The sequence below is a fragment of the Oncorhynchus nerka genome, linkage group LG15 (assembly GCF_034236695.1).
Source record: "Oncorhynchus nerka isolate Pitt River linkage group LG15, Oner_Uvic_2.0, whole genome shotgun sequence".
In the NCBI taxonomy this organism is placed as follows: Eukaryota; Metazoa; Chordata; class Actinopteri; order Salmoniformes; family Salmonidae; genus Oncorhynchus; species Oncorhynchus nerka.
The window spans coordinates 74,134,148-74,154,219 of NC_088410.1; the positions used below are offsets into that span (position 1 = coordinate 74,134,148).

Genomic DNA, 20,072 nt, shown 5'->3' on the forward strand with positions numbered 1-20,072 from the left:
TGTCTCGGTCCCAGCTTTGATGTACCTGTACTGACCTGGTTAAATAAAAGGTAATACTAAATATTTGTGGACCCAGACTATGATTGGACTACTCCTATCTGGAACCTGTTAAACTCCATTACGCATTACTCTAAAATAGGGACAATCATGATTTTGCTTTGCCCTGCCTATGGGTTGCTCAGTCTAAAGCAGTGGTACTCATTGCGTGGCCCTCAGGCTGAGCCCTTAATTTGTGGTTCGTGGTGATTTTCCATCATAATACATGACAATGACACAATTTAAATTCAATGTGTTTAATGCAGGTGTGAATCACTTCATTGAATATATCTATTGTTCCTTGGATGGCAGAATAGCACAGCTGTTGAACAGAAAGGCCGAAATAGAAAGCAACTGCTCAGCTACTGACACATTTTTTTTTTTTTTAACTAGGCAGGTCAGATAATAACAAATTCTTATTTACAACGACGTCCTACCCCGACCAAACGACACTGGGCCAATTGTGCGCCGCCCTATGGGACTCCCAATCACAGCCTGATGCGATGCAGCCTGGATTCATACCAGGTACTGCAGTGACACCTCTTGCACTGAGATGCAGTGTCTTAGACCACTGTACCACTCAGGAGCACATATCAGTTTGCTACTAGCTAATTTTGCAGTCTGGTCGACATGGTTCGAGTTATTGTAAAAAATTAAATAAAATCTATTGACAATGAAATTGAGGGGGAAGAGCTGGAGAACAACGTGACAGCTATGAACGAACAACTACCGGAGCACCAGGAATATCAGGAAGATGGCAGCGGGGAAATGTAGTCGGCTAACGTAGCTAAGAGAAGGATACGGTCGATTCAAGAAGGACACAGAAAGTTCCAAGAGAAATTAACAGACAACTATTTTTTTGTACTGCATGATGGGACTAGCTCACTTTGTCTTATTTGCCAGGAGGCAGTCAATTGTTTTAATTAAACAAGCAAATTTAGAGCAGTCACACCATGCCCACTTTGAAGAATAAATATCCGCCACAAAGCAACCTCAGAAACAACAAAATAGTGCAACTCAAAAGGACAACAAATGATGGACAGATCTAGCATGGTTGAAGAGAAAACAACAGAGGCAACATATGAGATTGCTTGGATACTTGAGAGAAACATGAAGGCATTCGCAGATGCGGAGATTGTGAAATCAAAAAACAGTATTTGACAAACAAGGAAGCTATTTTAAAGCAAATTAACCTCTACGGGATCGGTGTCCCCCCATGGGACGGTTGAGCTAAGGTGCGCTAATGTGATTAGCATGACGTTTTAAGTAATAAGAATATTTCCCAGGAATTAGACATATCTGATATGGGCAAAAAGCTTAAATTCTTGTTAATCTAACTGCACTGTCCAATTTACAGTAGCTATTAGTTGATGAAATAATACCATGCTATTTTTTGAGGAGAGTGCACAGTTATGAACTTGAAAATGTATTAATAAACCAATTAGGCATATTTGGCCAGTCTTTTTGAACAGAAACAATGGATAATTGGATCAGTCTAAAACCTTGCACATACACTGCTGCCTACTAATGGCCAAAATCTAAATTGCACCTAAGCTGGAAATATACATTATGGCATTTCTCTTGCATTTCAAAGATGGAACAAAAAATAAATAAAAAATATGCATGTTTTTTCTTTGTATTATCTTTTACCAGATCCAATGTGTTCTTTTCTCCTATATTAAATTCACATTTCCACAAACTTCTAAGGTGTTTCCTTTCCAATAATATCAAGAATATGCATATCCCTGCTTCAGGTCCTGAGCTACAGGCAGTTAGATTTCGGCATGTCAATTTTAGGCAAAACATTTTTAAAAAGGGTCCGATCCTTAAGAGGTAAGAGGTCTTAAGGGACTGCAACTCTCAGACTCGACCAAAACAAGACATCGGTGAGGACATCGGTAAGCAACTGATTACTGACATATCCGTGGTGTTAGTATTTTAGTATTGCACTTGATGATGTAAATGACACTGCCCAATTATATGTTTGGGTCTGCTTCCCTCAAATTGTTGCTGATAACAATATTGACTGGTCAAATCTGGCATCTGTGTGCACTGACAGCGCCCCAAACATGCAAGGGAAGGGACTCATAGGCCTGATGAGAAAGAGAGATTATTCCCACATTTGCTACGTTTAATTATATCATTCATCAAGAAGCACTTGTGGCTAAACTCAAAGACTGTGACAGAAAGTGATGCAGCAAGTCATGCGCGTGGTCAACATTATTATTGTGAGGGCACTGAATCACCGGCAATTCCGACAGTTGCTGGAAGAATACCAGACAGAATACTGTGACTTGATATTTCACAATGAGGTGAGATGGCTGTCTCGTGGCAGAATTTTGAAAAGATTTCTCTCCTTCCTCAGATTCATGAATTTGTTGCAAGCAAAGACATTGAGGAGCCAGAGCTGGATGATCCACAGTGGATATTAAAGCTTTTAACTGACATCACCTGCCACCTGAACACGGTGAATCTCCAGCTCCAAGGGGCAAATAAAACTCTGAGCAAAATGCTGCGTGTGGTCACATTTTGCATTTCAAAATAAAATCACCACACTGTTCATACCTGACAGACAGTTTGTTCATTTGTGCATGTGTGTGTGTGTGTGTGTTGGAAGAGTTGAAGTTGGAGTCAAAATTCAAGGAGTTTTTTAAATGTTTATTTTATCCCCTTTTCTCTCCAATCTCATGGTATTAGTTTGTGAAAGAATAACAGTGTAGTTACTATCTTGTCTCATCGCTAAAACTCCTGTGCGGGCTCGGGAGAGACGAAGGTCGAAAGCCATGCGTCCTCCGAAACACAACCCAACCAAGCCGCACTTTCAGATGGTTCTTAACACAGCACGCATCCAACCCGGAAGCCAGCCGCACCAATGTGTCAGAGGAAACACCGTACACCTGGCGACCTAGCGCGCACTGCGCCCGGCCCGCCACAGGAGTCGCTGGTGCGCGATGAGACAAGGATATCCCTACCGGCCAAACCCTCCCTAACCCGAGCGACGCTAGGCCAATTGTGCGTCGCCCCACGGACCTCCCGGTCTCTGGTGGCACAGCCCTAGACCACTGCGCCACCCTGGAGGCCGAGTACAAGGAGTTTTTAAACTTCATTGAGAACCTCTCATGTGCCAGTGTCATCTCTGACACAAGTCATCACAGCCCTCTGTCCTGACCGTACTGGAATAGAGAGTGAGATAGTGGAGCTGCAGGCAAATTACACAGGTGAACTAAGATCAGGTTTTACACATTTCTGGAGCCTTGTGTCAGACAGAGTATCCACTTCTGAAACAGTGTGTGCAAAAGGAGACATTTTTTGTCAGCACTTATTCATGTGAAGCAACATTTTTAACAATGAACATTGTAAAACAAAAACAGAGAAACAGACTGACCAATGCACACCTGGATTGCCTGACAAGGATAGCAACAGAAGACTATACATTTAGAATGAATTCAGTCAAGGAGCAGAAGGGACACTTTCACTCATCAAACTTCTAAGGTAACCCTTAATATGAGTTTTATACATTTGATGTAGCCTATTTGATGTGTGTATGTATATATTTGTGATGTGCTGTACATCAAATCAATTGCATGTGCTCTATTGCACTCAAATGATAATTGATAATATTGGAAGAAAATGTACAACAAATTAAACATCTGTGCGGCCCTCTGAATGATTGTCTCAACCCAAAGTGGCCCCCTTACAAAAACATTGTGAGTAACACCGGTCTAAAGTATACTGTGAAAAGCCCAAAGTACAGAGAACGAATCGAGCTGGAGTATCCAACACTGTCCTTTGAAGAGAGGCATGAGGACAGCAGAATGTTGTTGATTATGGGAGTAAGAGAAAAGCCCAGTGCTCCTGGATGTGAGGCTCTGGGAGCCCATGTCATCCTGTAAAGGACTCTTCAGTCAGTCTGAGGCTCTGCCGCTGCCTTGGCCCTGTATGGTCTCATTGGCATTCATCAACACGCGGCCAGTAATAGAGAAAACACATCGCTCTGGACGACAACCTACCGTTCATCTGCCATTTGTTCGCTCTTCGTTCGCTTGCTGACTGTAGGTGTCTGATGCCTGGCATTTTCTCTGGTTTCTACATGTAGAATCAGTTTGCAAATTATGTCCGGCACTCTATTGAGAGGTGCTAAGTACTCATTGTGCTAACGCTAGTTGCAATGCAACTCTCCCCAATGTGTGTACTGCCTGCCTGGATACACACACACATTAACACTGCCCTGACACTAACCCTGAGAGAGCCATCTCCCTCCCTGGCCCCCTCCTATCATCAACATCATCATCACCACACTGAGCTGTATCACTGGCAGGTTTCCCATCACAAGCTTCACACACACACACACAAGAAATCTCTCCATGGCTGATGTTTATAACGGCCTATCAATTGGCCAAAGTCAATAAACTAAGCTGGTGGCTATGTTCCTTTAAAAGAGCACAGTAATGTCCAGGCCATTACCTTGGAGCGATTTAAAGGTGGCCTGAGTTCATCTTCCAGTGGATGAACACCAATGGGGAGGGGACATAATAATAAATGCTGCTGGATTAAAAGTGACACTCTGGTCTGGGTAGTTAGTCAGTAGTGGCTATAGTGACATCTCACATCTCTGGCCCATGCTTAAGGGGAGAATCAATTACAGTTGTTCCTAAAGCGGCTGGAGCTCATTGTTGAAAAAAGAAAATGTCCTTCATGAGTCAGTGACTGTAGAGAAACAGTCAGAGAGGTGCCCAAACATTTTTATCCATAGAATGGTCCTTTGGAAGAATGATAGTTGACATCGCAATTTGTATCTAAAATTATAATTGAGAAATAATTAATCAAACTTGGCATATGACATTTTTGGACATACCCGGGCCTCCTATAAGACTCCACAATAGTTCATCTGTAGGTGCTACAAAGCAAAAATGTGTGTCATATTTAGCTTTACTGTTTGCCTATAATATGAGTAGTACTTTTATTTCAATATTATAATCGTTTACATCAATTTATGAATATTGAAAAATATTAACATGAGTATTGAAAAAATGTCATGTTTGATTTGGCAAATGTTTATATATATTAGTAGAACATAATATACTTTATGGATATATCAAAGTTACAGAGTGCGATCTCTGCTAGTTTTAAAGTTCTGCACCATTTAATACAGAGAAATTGGCATAGTAGGCAATGTAACCGATCACAGCGCTCCTTTAACTTCTATCATTTCACATCCTGCAAATCACCAGTAGCGGGCAACCATTTTGAATCAATTTTCACATTCAGTCTGTTGGTAATGCTTACAAATTGGATCATAACTCAACAAGGTGCAGAGATCCCACTCTGGAACTGGAACTTTGATATTATTTCAGGAGTATATTATGTTCAACAATATATTGAAAAACTAGCCAAATCAAAAATGATGATCTTTCAATATTCATGTTAATATTTTTCAACAAATGTCAAATATACTGTATGTGAACAATCCTTCCTCCAATGGACCATTCTATGGATAATATTTTGTGAAGATCCCCCAAATAATGGTATTCTTTAGTCCTGTTTCGTGAGGAATCACTCAAAACCAGTGACGCAGACCCATCACTCAACCCAACCCGATAAGGACCAACCCTGGTGACTACACTTTATTATGTTATGTTTATTCTAAAATACAGGATGAATGATGGTGATATTTCAGTCAATTATTCCATTAGAACCAGATGCACTGCTGCAGGACAAAGCAGTGTGGTTATACATCACAGTCCGTGACATGTAGAATCAATCCAAATGGAAAATACAGCAGCTATTAGCTATGTCATCTATGCTGACTGAGAAAGACAGAGAGAAAGAGAAGCAGAGAGCGGACCTTCCCAAAAAAATTGAGATTGAGGGAGAGAGTGAGCCATCGCATAGAGAGAGTCAGAGGGCAAACAGACACAGGACTCTTGGTCTGAAATCAGACAAAATGTACTCACACTATCAAACATTGTTAGTTCATGTGACAATGTGAACCAGAACAATACAAAGAGAAGGTGCTCTCACTGGGAGGGATTTCATTGCATAGGGTGATCATGCAATTTCCCATAATGTCTTCATCTAATAGAGCAGGGATTTGTGAGATTATGTTGTTGGTATATCCTATTCATCTGTGCCCCCCCCCTCCTCCTCCATCCTCTCTCTCATTGCTCATTAAAACAGTGACATTGTGACCTATGAATGTCATCACTGTTACAGTGCCTTGCGAAAGGATTCGGCCCCCTTGAACTTTGCGACCTTTTGCCACATTTCAGGCTTCAAACATAAAGATATAAAACTGTATTTTTTTGTGAAGAATCAACAACAAGTGGGACACAATCATGAAGTGGAACGACATTTATTGGATATTTCAAACTTTTTTAACAAATCAAAAACTGAAAAATTGGGCGTGCAAAATTATTCAGCCCCTTTACTTTCAGTGCAGCAAATTCTCTCCAGAAGTTCAGTGAGGATCTCTGAATGATCCAATGTTGACCTAAATGACTAATGATGATAAATGCAATCCACCTGTGTGTAATCAAGTCTCCGTATAAATGCACATGCACTGTGATAGTCTCAGAGGTCCGTTAAAAGCGCAGAGAGCATCATGAAGAACAAGGAACACACCAGGCAGGTCCGAGATACTGTTGTGAAGAAGTTTAAAGCCGGATTTGGATACAAAAAGATTTCCCAAGCTTTAAACATCCCAAGGAGCACTGTGCAAGCGATAATATTGAAATGGAAGGAGTATCAGACCACTGCAAATCTACCAATACCTGGCCGTCCCTCTAAACTTTCAGCTCATACAAGGAGAAGACTGATCAGAGATGCAGCCAAGAGGCCCATGATCACTCTGGATGAACTGCAGAGATCTACAGCTGAGGTGGGAGACTCTGTCCATAGGACAACAATCAGTCGTATATTGCACAAATCTGGCCTTTATGGAAGAGTGGCAAGAAGAAAGCCATTTCTTAAAGATATCCATAAAAAGTGTCGTTTAAAGTTTGCCACAAGCCACCTGGGAGACACACCAAACATGTGGAAGAAGGATGCTCTGGTCAGATGAAACCAAAATTGAACTTTTTGGCAACAATGCAAAACGTTATGTTTGGCGTAAAAGCAACACAGCTCATCACCCTGAACACACCATCCCCACTGTCAAACATGGTGGTGGCAGCATCATGGTTTGGGCCTGCTTTTCTTCTGCAGGGACAGGGAAGATGGTTAAAATTGATGGGAAGATGGATGGAGCCAAATACAGGACCATTCTGGAAGAAAACCTGATGGAGTCTGCAAAAGACCTGAGACTGGGACGGAGATTTGTCTTCCAACAAGACAATGATCCAAAACATAAAGCAAAATCTACAATGGAATGGTTAAAAAATAAACATATCCAGGTGTTAGAATGGCCAAGTCAAAGTCCAGACCTGAATCCATCGAGAATCTGTGGAAAGAACTGAAAACTGCTGTTAACAAATGCTCTCCATCCAACCTCACTGAGCTCGAGGTGTTTTGCAAGGAGGAATGGGAAAAAAATGGCAGTCTCTCGATGTGCAAAACTGATAGAGACATACCCCAAGTGACTTACAGCTGTAATCGCAGCAAAAGGTGGCGCTACAAAGTATTAACTTAAGGGGGCTGAATAATTTTGCACGCCCAATTTTTCAGTTTTTGATTTGTTAAAAAAGTTTGAAATATCCAATAAATGTCGTTCCACTTCATGATTGTGTCCCACTTGTTGTTGATTCATCACAAAAAAATACAGTTTTATATATTTATGTTTGAAGCCTGAAATGTGGCAAAAGGTCGCAAAGTTCAAGGGGGCCGAATACTTTCGCAAGGCACTGTACATGTGATTCCCCAGGCACTGGAGGACTGTGATATCCCAGCAGCCCCAGCGCCTTACTATATATCCTTGCACATGGCTGCTGACAGGATGCTTGACAGGCCAATTATGCCATCAGCCAATCCATAACCAATGAAATCTTACATCAAATAAAGATGAACAAATTATGCCTCTATGGAGGCTGCATTGTGCCTGTAATATTGTAAAATCTTCCTTCGTTCTATTTCAGTGATTAAGAATACAACCAGTACCATATAGGAGCAGCTCCAGTAAATCTACACACACTGTGGATCAAGCCATCAGTCACCGTCAAATCTTCACACAGAAGCTATAACTATAAGCCAATCCCTCTCAGGAGCTCCAGCCATCATCCAATCCTAACGTAGAAGCTTCAGCCATCACCCAATCCTAACGTAGAAGCTCCAGCCATCATCCAATCGTAAAGTAGAAGCTTCAGCCGTCACCCTATCCTCACAGACTATAAGCCTCCTTTTCCCCATGTTTTCTATTCCAAGGCGATGCTGGAGAGTGAGAGCAACACCAATTTGATTATGGTGGGACTAATTAGACAGCACTAGGGACCACAATGTACTGTAATACCACCAGTACGCACCACACACACACACAGGGGAGAGTCTACAGAGTAGCTGCCTCTCCTAAATGAATTATTGAGCACTAAGAGTAGGGTTGGAATAGACTTCACGCTTGTTTGTTTTTATTGTACCGTCTTACTCTTCCCCGCCATGACATACACAGACCATTGCATGCGAGACTGGGTTGTGTTGTAAACTGAGATGTTTAGATTATGTCTGATGAGAGGGGGGTGTTCTGGGAAGGACGGGGATGTAGGCTAGCTGTGTGAGGTAAGCCAATAGTGAGTGCCTAGCGGCAGCCTAAGGCTCTGATCGCAGATGGTAAAAGAAGTAAAAACAGGAAGTGAGCAGGATGTTTAAAGAAATGTATTTTGTGTGAATGGGTGTCCTTGGTGATTGAAGTAGACTACAGAAGACTGTCATGCTTCTGGGGAAGAACATTGCCCACACATTCAGTGATCATTACTTCGCCTTCCCCTCGTTCAGATAGCAACCAAAACTTTTCCTGAACAACTGGTTGCTGGTGTGCAGTTTATTCTCCAAGAATAAAGCAAATAGGATGGGGGGGGGGGGGGGGGGCAAGTGTGTGTGTGTGTGTGTGTGTGTGTGTGTGTGTGTGTGTGTGTGTGTGTGTGTGTGTGTGTGTGTGTGTGTGTGTGTGTGTGTGTGTGTGTGTGTGTGAGAGAGAGAGAGTGACTGTGTGCGAGAGAAATAAAGAAAGATAAATAAAGAGATAGTAATTCATGAGGAAAGTTTGATCAGATTGGGACACTTCAGGCATGGAGAAACACTTGCACAACTTATTGTCATGCTCTAGCATTGCGGCAGCAGCAGCAACCTTCTTAGTTCCTGATGTCCCTCTGTGGCACGGATGTTGGTGATTACAGTGTTAGTGGCCTGCTGGTAGTAGTCTCTGAATAACGATGTGACAAAGTGCTTCAAACATGCTATTTGTAGAAGATTAGATCCACATACTGGGACCCATTGTAATCATCATCAGCGCCTGCTGCTAGGAACACAGCTAGGGTTGCAGAGCTACGGGTAATTTACCAAAAGTTCTTATGTAATTTTGGTCATTAAAACAGGTAATCTATGGCAATCTAAGGTAACTTTGGCAATTTATACTAGAATAACTTAAAACATTTATTCATATATAATTGAATGTATTTAAACACCAATGGTATTCACAAAGTTGATGGTTTATATTTAGGATAATGTTTTACAGCTTTGTCATTCTTTTTTGTGTTTTAAAATGTTATTTAATGATTTTATATTTTAAATGTGTTAAGGCCACACAGAGCACCAGATATTATAGACACCTGTGATAATCTGAAGTACCCAAGAAGGCCACTAATGTAATTTTAGAAAAGTCCCAAAATACCTTGAAAGTTACCAAAATGCTGGTAGTTTACTGGTAAACTTCAAAAGTTTCCAGTAATATACACTCCCTTTGCAACACTAATCACAAGACAAGCTCTATCAGATGTGTGAAGCTTGATGAAGATGCATATAACTGTACTAGGCCTGCAGGACCTCAATATGCTTTTCACATCACGTTGACTGATGTACATATCTAGCCCACTAAGCTCTCTACCTCTATGATGTCAGAGTTCTCATTGCAAGTGAGATCAATAGGATCTCAGCAGCGGTGGCATAGTTTGGGAGTGGCTAGCTCAGCTCAACACGCTCTCTCCAGCTGGGTCGTTCTACAAAAAGAGTGCCTTCGATATTCTAGATAGAAATTGTGAACCAATATTTGCATTTGAAAAGCCTCTATTATTAAATGAAGTGCCCTTTAATATTAACTACATGGAGAATTCAATAAAGCTGCTTTTTTAAATGAATAAAGGCTTGCTAAAGTGCCACACTTCAGTGTAACTTCTAGGAAGATTTCAACCCACTTAATTAAATAAAATCTCAAAGTTTCACAACCATTGCAAAGCCCTAGTTATTTTGTTGCTTTGACAGTCATTTCTGAAGATCATTATTTCTTTCATGTGATTAGTGATTCATTAACATCTGTCCCTCATTTTAAGGTCAACCCTGTTACGTGAACTGAACTCTTGTTTTAAAATGGTGAAACTATTGCTTTTTTATTATTATTTTGCGCCATTTTCTCAACAGGTCGAGCAAAACACATTTAACCCTGTTACCCAAAGATCGAGAGGTAGTATTTTTTTTCTGAAGCTTGCATTCAATTGCCACTCCCTGTCACAAGGGGATTTAGGGATGATTTAAGATGAAATCGCCAACTCTGTTGTTACGGTCAACACTTACTATAAGTACATGTATATACAGTACAAGTTAAAAGTTTGGACAAACCTACTCATTCAAGTGTTTTTCTTGATTTTTACCATTTTCTACATTGTAGAATAATAGTGAAGAAATCAAAACTATAAAATAACACATATGGAATCATGTAGTAACCAAAACAAAGTGTTAAACCTTGAAAGCTTTGCACACTCTTGGCATTCTCTCAACAAGCTTCATGAGGTAGTCACCTGGAATGCATTTCAATTAACAGGTGTGCCTTGTTAAAAGTTAATTTGTGGAATTTCTTTCCTTCTTAATGTGTTGGAGCCGATCAACTAACCGGTGCCCCTGCGCATTACTTTAAGACATGAAGGTCAGTCAATACGGAACAGTTCAAGAACTTTGAAAGTTTCTTCAAGTGCAGTTGCAAAAACCACCAAGCGCTATGGTGAAACTGAATCTCATGAGGACTGCCACAGGAAAGGAAAACCCAGAGTTACCTCTACTGCAGACAATATGTTCATTAGAGTTACCAGCCTCGGAAATTGCAGCCCAAATAAATGCTTCACAGAGTTCAAGTAACAGACACATCTCAACATCAACTTTTCAGAGGAGACTGCGTGAATCAGGCCTTCATTGTCAAATTGCTGCAAAGAAACCACTTCTAAAGGACACCAATAATAAGAAGAGACTTGCTTGGGCCAAGAAACTTGAGCAATGGACATTAGACCGGTGGAAATCTGTCCTTTGGTCTGATGAGTCCAAATTTGAGATTTTTGGATCTAACCACTGTGGCTTTGTGAGACGCAGAGTAGGTGAACAGATGACCTCCGCATTTGTGGTTCCCACCGTGAAGCATGGAGGTGGTGTGATGGTGCTTTGTGGGTGACACTGTCAGTGATTTATTTAGAATTCAAGGCACACTTAACCAGCATGCCTACCACAGCATTCTGCAGTGATACACCATCCCACCTGGTTTGCGCTTAGTGGGACTATCATTTGTTTTTCAACAGGATAATGACCAAACACACCTCCAGGCTGTGTAAGGGCTATTTGACCAAGAAGGAGGGCGATGGAGTGTTGCATCAGATATCCTGGCCTCCACAATCACCCGACCTCAAGCCAATTAAGATGGTTTGGGATGAGTTGGACCACAGAGTGAAGGAAATGGGGCCAACGAGTGCTCAGAATATGTGGGAACTCTTTCAAGATTGTTGGAAAAGCATTCCAGGTGAAGTTGGTTGAGAGAATGCCAAGAGTGTGCAAAGTTGTAATCAAAGCAAAGGGTGGCTACTTTGAAAAATCTAAAATATATTTTGATTTGTTTAACACTTTTTTGGTTACTACATGATTCCATATGTGTTATTCCATAGTTTTGATGTCTTCACTATTATTATAAAAAGTAGAAAATAGTACAAATAAAGAAAAACTCTTGAATTACTAGGTATGTTCAAACTTTTGACTGGCACTGTATTTATTTTTTAATTCTTGAGATGGGAAAATGTGTTTTTTTGTGAAGTTGAACATGTGCTCTTTATGACAGAATGCTAAGGCACCAAGTTGGTGGAACGCCCCAGCTAAAGCAGAAGCCAGATGTGTGCCTGACCAGAGGGCCTCTCAGCTTGTGTTCCTCTCCATTTTTCTAGGCAAACGACCAACACGAATCTCATTCCAATGACAGGTCCTGCTTTATCAAGACTCTAGAGCCACTTTCCAGATAGATATGGAGTTATCCATTAACGTGATTAACCCACGCCCAACCTCTCCATCGGATACCATTACAAGGTGGAGAACAGGATCCACCCACATTGCTGTAATCAGCAGGTAATGTGAAATATGGTGGTGTGTGTGAGAGCCAGGCTGCTCCACTGCCTTCAGTCCACTCATTAGAGGGACCCACTGTAGACAAATACAGCATGCATACCATTACAGAGATGTGGTTGGTCACATCTGAGACCCCTAAAAAATACACTATTGCATTAAGTCAATAGCCAGGGCCATGGTGTCTCATTTGGGCACAAAGGCTTTGAAATTGAATGAATGTGTTCATCAGGGCATGACACCTATAGGTGTGATTAGGGACTGAAAGACTATAAAATAGTTATTTTATAGGAGTAAATTGTATATTTTCTGCAGTGATTATATGTTGGTGATATGCAGCAACACTGAACAGAGGAGGTAATGCAGTGTAGTACACTCACCATCTCTCAACATTTCCATCATGAATTCTAATCCCTAGGTGGAACCTGCAGAAACATACATTTATTAAAGCAAAAGTTTCATGATACATGCATATTTCTGTAGCTTTTAATAAAAGCATTCCCCAGTTTAATCACATTCTCTATTGAATAAAATGCACACGTGCCACAGGTTCTTGCCTTTGGCTCTATGTGCCACCATCATCAAATTTGCAGATGACAACAGTAGGCCTGATCACCAACAACGACGAGACAGCATATAGGGAGGTGGTCAGAGACCTGGTAGTGTGGTGCCAGGACAACAACCTCTCCCTCAATGTGATCAAGACTAAGGAGATGATTGTGAACAAAACCTATTCCACCTCAGAAGATTGAAAAAATTTGGCATGAGTCCTCAGATCCTCAAAAAGTTATACAGCTGGCTATCCAGACTATTTGCATTGCCCTCCCCCCTTTTTAACACTGCTGCTACTCTGTTAATATCTGTGCATAGTCACTTTAATAACGCTACCTACATGTATATATTACCTCAACTAACCGGTGCCCCTGCACATCGACTCTGTACCGGTACCCCCTGTATATAGCCTCGCTATTGTGAATTTTACTGTTGCTCTTTAATTATTTGTTACTTTATTTTCTTATTTTTTTTAGGTATTTTTCTTAAAACTGCATTGTTGGTTAAGGGCTTGTACGTAAGCATTTCACTGTAAGGTCTACACCTGTTGTATTCGGCGCATGTAACAAATACAATTTGATTTGATCCACCGACGCTTTCCAGCACAGCTATGCCTTAAGATTTAAAACTTCTCAAACAGCCTAATTCCCACAAAGTGATTAATACTGCGGTTATACTACACTCCCAACTCCTCCTCCTAGCTCTTCCTTTCAGCTGTCAGCAGATACAGGAAGTCCACCAGCTCCATGGTCCAGGGGAAAGAGAGCAGAGGACCTGGCAACAGCAGCAGTAGAACATCTGGTGGACCAAGCTCTGTCAGCTTCATCCCCTCACACTCTGCTCTCCCCTCTCCCGCCAGCCATTAGCACTATATCACAGCTTATCTTCCTGGCCCATCGCCACTACGTACCGCACCGTCCCCATCAGCATGGAGACAGAAACACCTGCTGCCTCAATTATACAAAAGGTGTGAATTAAACATGAGCTTACCGCACAGGAAACACTGTGCACACACGTGTGTTCATCCACGTGCGCAAAGACACACACACAAACTATTACAGCATAGAATCAAATACTGATCATACAAAAAGCTGTTCGTTACAGGCGTTTCTATGTGAGATTTGACCATTGTAGCAGCAAACATTGCTAAGGAGGAGTCTCTGCAAGACAGTATAAGCCCTCACTGTCACCCGTCATATAGACATTCACGGAATAATAAAGTTAGCTCAGGCCGTTGTTGCTGCTGGTGATGATGATGAAAGTAGAAGGTGATGAGGAATATTGCCATCACTACCAACTTAAGAACAAAAACAGCATAGTGTGGGAGTTGAACCTCGAGCCAAAGGCTGAGCTGATTCCTTCTCTCTACCATGCCCTTTATTTATCAACCTTGGTAAGTGGGGCATAGTGTGTGGTGTGAGGAGCTCTGGGGGCATGCATTGGAGGACACACACAAACTCTCACTCTCCCACACACAGCTGATGTTCAGTGCTACTGGCCTGGAGGCCAAAGAATCAGACGCTGCTGATGCAACCTTTTGCACAGTCTCAGTTGTTGTTTAAGTATTTCAATTCAAATACACAGCACCCCTTCCCCTATACCAGATAAACAGCCAGCCAACCATCCAGCCTGGCTGACATCGGAAGCCTGTAGAGTTCATACAGACTGCAGAAATCCGGGATCTATTAGGCCCATAAGATAGGAATGGATTAAACCGGCATATAGCCCTTAAAGCTGGAATCCATAGCTGCTATATCCATTTTTGGACTTCCCAATTAATTATATACCCTACCCCATCGAAGTAGTACACTACGAAGCAAGCTAGATCTACTCCGGCTTTAATAAAGTTAGCCAGCTTCAGTTAGCTTCTCATTCCATGTCAGGTGTTACGTTCCCCAGTTTATGTGTTGTAGTTTGTGTATTTGCATGTGTTTATTTCAGGAAATGGCTTCCTGAAATCCCTCAAGCAGCTGATTGGTCGACTCCAGGGCTAATTGGAGAGCTGACCCCGCCCCCTCGTCAAGACACAGCTGTCTCCAATTACCCATTCCTTCTGACGCTATATAAAAGCCAGTGTTCTGGTCAGGAGGGAGATCTTTTTGTAGAGAGATTTACTGGGAGGTCATTGCAGAGATATTTTTGATAGAGGTTGATTTGGCTGGGAGTTCATTGCTGTTTTGTGAGTTTGTTGCTCAGATAGAGCTTATTTGATGTCCTTTGTTTCTTAGTTTGTTTGTGAAATTGTTTAATATTCTGTTTCATTTGTTCCCAGGGGGGAAGGGGAAGGCACCTAGGGAGTGCTTAGGCAAGAGGCCCGCGGGAATACATATACCCGTAGCATATTCGCTGTCTAGGCACACTAGGTAAGACCTGGGCGGACCACCCCCTGTATTTTGGTTAGGGCACCAGGTGGTGCTAAATTAGGTAAGTAGTGGGTAGGCAGGTAAGATGGGAGAGGGGGGGGGGCTTTGAGATTTACTTTCTTTGCTTTGGTTCCGTCCAGCCCCTTTTCCCCATATTACCGTGTAAAGGAATAAAGTCCTTGTAAACGGTACCACATTCTGCCTGTTGTCATTCTTACTCGCACCTACAGTCCATACCTTTTCGCTTCACAGAGAGTTTAGTTGTATAGCAGGGTGTTGCGTTCCCTCTTCATAGAGGCGTGCGTAACATCAGGCTTCATCCGTACTACGACGGTGGATACCACTTGTTGGCCTGCCGCAGACTCTTGGAGGCTTGTAACTGCGAGTGCATGTCGCACATGACTAGTTGAATACCTAACTCTTCAGAGACAATGCTGAAACATCAGTTTGAGTAAATGATAGAGGTAGCTATGTATAGTGGTAAGGATATAATTTATGATAAAGAGTAGCAGCCACGTAAATGATGGTACCAGTAATCCATGAGCGAATCAGTGCCACATTTTCAGTTGTGCCAAAATCAAATAAGTTATCTTGCAAATTCAGCAGGCTATGGTGTGAAATAGGCTTTTATAAGTGTAGTCTTTATTTTATTACTTATCATTACTGCAGTCTTTGGTGTGCTTATCAATGCACAATCACATTTTTCCAACTCCTATTGCTTCGTCTGTGGAACAGCTTGATATGTTCTAGCCATAGACATACACTATTTATGCAAAAGTATGTGGCCACCCCTTCAAATTAGTGGATATTTCAGCCACACCCACAGCTGACGGGTGTTTAAACATCAAGCACACAGCCATGCAATCAAAGACAAACATTGGCAGTAGAATGGCCTGACTGAAGAGCCCAGTGACTTTCAACGTGGCACATCATAGGATGTCACCTTTCCAACAAGTCAGTTTGTCAAATTTCTGCCCAGCTAGAGCTGCAAGTGCTGCAATTGTGAAGTGGAAACGTCTAGGAGCAACAACGGCTAAGCCGCGAAGTGGTAGTCAACACAAGCTCACATAATGGTGTTGTGCCAACTGTAAAGCTTGGTGGAAGAGGAATAATGGTCTGGGGCTGTGTTTCATGGTTCAGACTATGGGCTTTGGGATGAATAGGAAAGCCGACTGCGAGCCAGGCCTAATCACCCAACACCAGTGCCAGACTTCAGAAATGCTCATGGCTGAATGTAAGTAAGTCCCGGCAGCAATGCTCCAACATTAGTGGAAAGCCTTCCTAGAAGAGTGGAGGCTGTTATAGCAGGAAAGTGGGACCAATTTCATATGAATGCCCATGATTTTGGAATGAGATGTTCGATGAGCAGGTGGCAACATACTTTTGGTCATGTATAATCCATAGAAGGGTTTTGGAACCTCTAACCCTGGCAATTTGACTGTTAAATCTACAATATGTAACTTTTTGGGTGACCTGACCAAATTCACATAGGAAATGTGAGTTATAGATCTGTCACTCTCATTGAAAGCAAGTCTAAGAAGTGGTAGATGTGTTCTATGTGCACCATTTCTATGCTTCACATTTTTAAGTTTATTTTTTGTGTCTTCTACTTTTGTTTTCATACAACAGCTTCAAACAGCTGAACATGTTTTTGAAAATGTGGTTATGGAAAATATATTCCACAGTGGTTTAGATGGTAAAATGACTGCCTGTTTTGTCACAAACTGAAATTAGGCAAAGTATTCGAATTTTTGCAACCAGGAAATGGAGGAGCGATTTCTGCAATGCACCTTTAAACAACTCATGCGTACGATAGCAATGGCTGCCAGGCTTGAACTGAATGGGAACTGCCATCTATTGATTATAGGTCTATGGTTGGTTGCAGCTGTCAGCCAGCCTTTAGCAAATTTCTAAATACAAAATCAGGCAAAAAATGTACAGTTTGGAGAGTAAATCCTGTCTTTAACTAAATGTATAATGTATTATAAAAATATATACTACACACAAAAAACATTGGATTCATAAAATAATTAAACAGTCGTATTCCTCAGTCGTATTCCTGCAGCAGGTTAGTTCTGAAGGTAAGAGAAATTGCCATAGAAATGTACCTGGCTAAAAGGTGAGCCACTTTTGTGGTACAGGTTGTCTCGAGTTGAACCCAGATTTGACCAAAGTTACCTAGCTAAGTCCTCTCAAACCTGATTCATAGTATAGGGCTCTGAACCCAAAATAAAAGCTTGTTTACATCAATGACTGTAAGCAAATATAAACAAACCTGTATAGCCTCAAAACACAGTTAAAACTATAATGTTGATATCATGGATTTTCAGTCCTTGCATCCATAGCTCTGTCTATGAATTTGACAGTAGTTACATTTACTGTTGTTTTATTTCTTTACCTACCTATTGTTCACCTAATACCTTTGTTGCACTATTGGTTAGAGCCTGTAAGTAAGCATTTCACTGTAAGGTCTACACCTGTTGTATTCAGCGCACGTGACAAATAAACTTTGATTTGATTTGATTCTCCAGGCACATCCCTCAGCTTTTTACCAACACACAGGCCGGGTGGCCACTTTGTTATTGCTTCAATAAAAGGAGTCTTGCTACAGGTAGGGGTCCATGTCTGTACAGTGGGGGTAAATTACTTGCCATGCCACTCACATCACAACCAGCAATGTAAGAGGCATTGGCATTTATCAATATCATAAAGCAGACTTGACCAACGCTCAAAGCCAAATGGCATGTGACGAGCCCCAGTAAGGGATGGACACTGCCTCCTCTGTATGACAGTGTAATCACTAGAAGAAATATGTAGGAATAATAAAAGGGCACGACATTTCACATTGAATTATAGCTAGAACAACCGGTATAATTACCGGACACCGCAAGTATGCCATTTTGTTATCCGAGACAAAAAAATAAAGTGATATAATAAATGGTAAATACCACCATAAAATATGTACTTACTTATAAAAAATAATTACACACAATTATTCAACTGGTAATGTTAGTTGGTTGACTACTCTGGCATAGAGCATATGTAGGCTAATGTAGTGAGGCCACTTTTGTATATCAAATACTTTAAGTAAAAAAGAGGACGCACCTGGTTTGACGGTCTTCAAACGAATGGGCTCCCGAAAGTGGCGAATGACAGCATGCGTGTCGCGGTTTGTAAGTCCACTGACCGGTGTTCCGTTGATCTCCAACAAAACGTCACCGAAATAGGGCATTGTACCGACGTGGCACAACATCACATCCAACTTCATCTGGCCCAGGTAAGGGAACTCTCCGTGTTCAGCACCCCCCAGCACCTCCACCACATTGCCGAATTCTCCGAGGCTTCCCCATGACACAGCACACTCCTGCACCTTGCTGGACCAATGTTTCTTCTTTTTCAGCGTTCTGGACATACTGTATATTTTTGATGTGGTTCGTCACTGATCTGAAAGGGTATCTTTTGATTTGCTTTGTTTCACAAGCACTAATGCAGGAGAAAATATGGGCGAACAGAGATTTCTGATATTGAGTTATTCACTGGATCTGGTCGGAGTTTAATTTCTCTGTTATAATTGAGAATTCACTTTTTTCCCGGGTAATGTGTAAATACATGTTCTATTGTCCAAGAAACCACAGTAATGCTGGAGTAGCATGACTTCCAATAAAATTCACTATTCGGGCTACATGAGCTGGCTATTCCACTGAAAATACGTCCGTAATATTGCAAAACTCCCAATGGTCTTTGTGCGTAAAACAGTAAATAAGACAGCAATACAGTGCCTGCATAAATGCATCAATGTGTTTCAGCCTCCCCATCACCTTATCATAGGTTGGTTCTTCTTATTCTCCTAAACCTTTGGATGGAAGTTGTCAAAACAAGGTATCCACTCACCTCACCATAGACTGCGTGAGAGACAAATCTTCTCGGAGATTTGGGACATCGGAAGCCGTATATTTAGTGCGTCAACGAGAGTGCCTTTATACCTGTGACAGAAAACTGCTGGTGTCGTTATCACAGCATTCACTTAATGGTAATTTATTCTCGTTCTAGGTCGTAGTTCGCATCCCACACATTTTGATGATGACAAGCGCGACTGCATCCCTGGCCACAGGTTAAACACACCTGGCACAGTGGCAGCGCCAAGCAAAATGCGCGAATCCCGGAACGCCCATTTATGCAGATGTCATTGCGCTCCGCTCAAATCAACAACCTTTTACACGGGCTCCATCCCTCGGTGTATAGTAGCAGAATGAACACTAAAAATTATTGCATACACATTATAGTGGGTCACTTTAGCAGTCTTGTATAATAGTAGGCTAGATGACGCAACGGTAAAGTGGTGTATAACTGTATAAATGTTTTGCCAACACATAAGATGGCATATATCAGCAAAACAATCAGACAAAAAACTGCACAAATAAATCAGTGTTATAAACTAATAACTTAGTTTGTATAAACTACGTATAACCCCTTTATACATCCTTAAGTTTTAGCAAAAAATCTAAATACATTTTGCATTCTTGCTCTCAATACAGACAGGGCCTACACTTATTGCACGGCAGAATGATTTGGGTGGAGGTTGAATCCTGTAATGGATAATAGGGAACTAAATAC

The 20,072-nt window shown here is 41.5% G+C and overlaps 1 protein-coding gene across 1 annotated transcript in view; it reads right to left on the reverse strand.

Moving 5' to 3' along the window:
* The window catches only part of LOC115142337 (membrane-associated guanylate kinase, WW and PDZ domain-containing protein 3-like), a 182,316-nt gene extending 162,741 nt beyond the window's left edge, over positions 1–19,575 (reverse strand). The window contains exon 1 of the mRNA XM_065001892.1: positions 18,564–19,575. Coding sequence (XP_064857964.1) covers positions 18,564–18,870 — 307 coding nt within the window. The 5' untranslated portion in view covers positions 18,871–19,575. The remainder of the gene's footprint in view (positions 1–18,563) is intronic.
* Between the last annotated feature and the right edge of the window lie 497 nt (positions 19,576–20,072).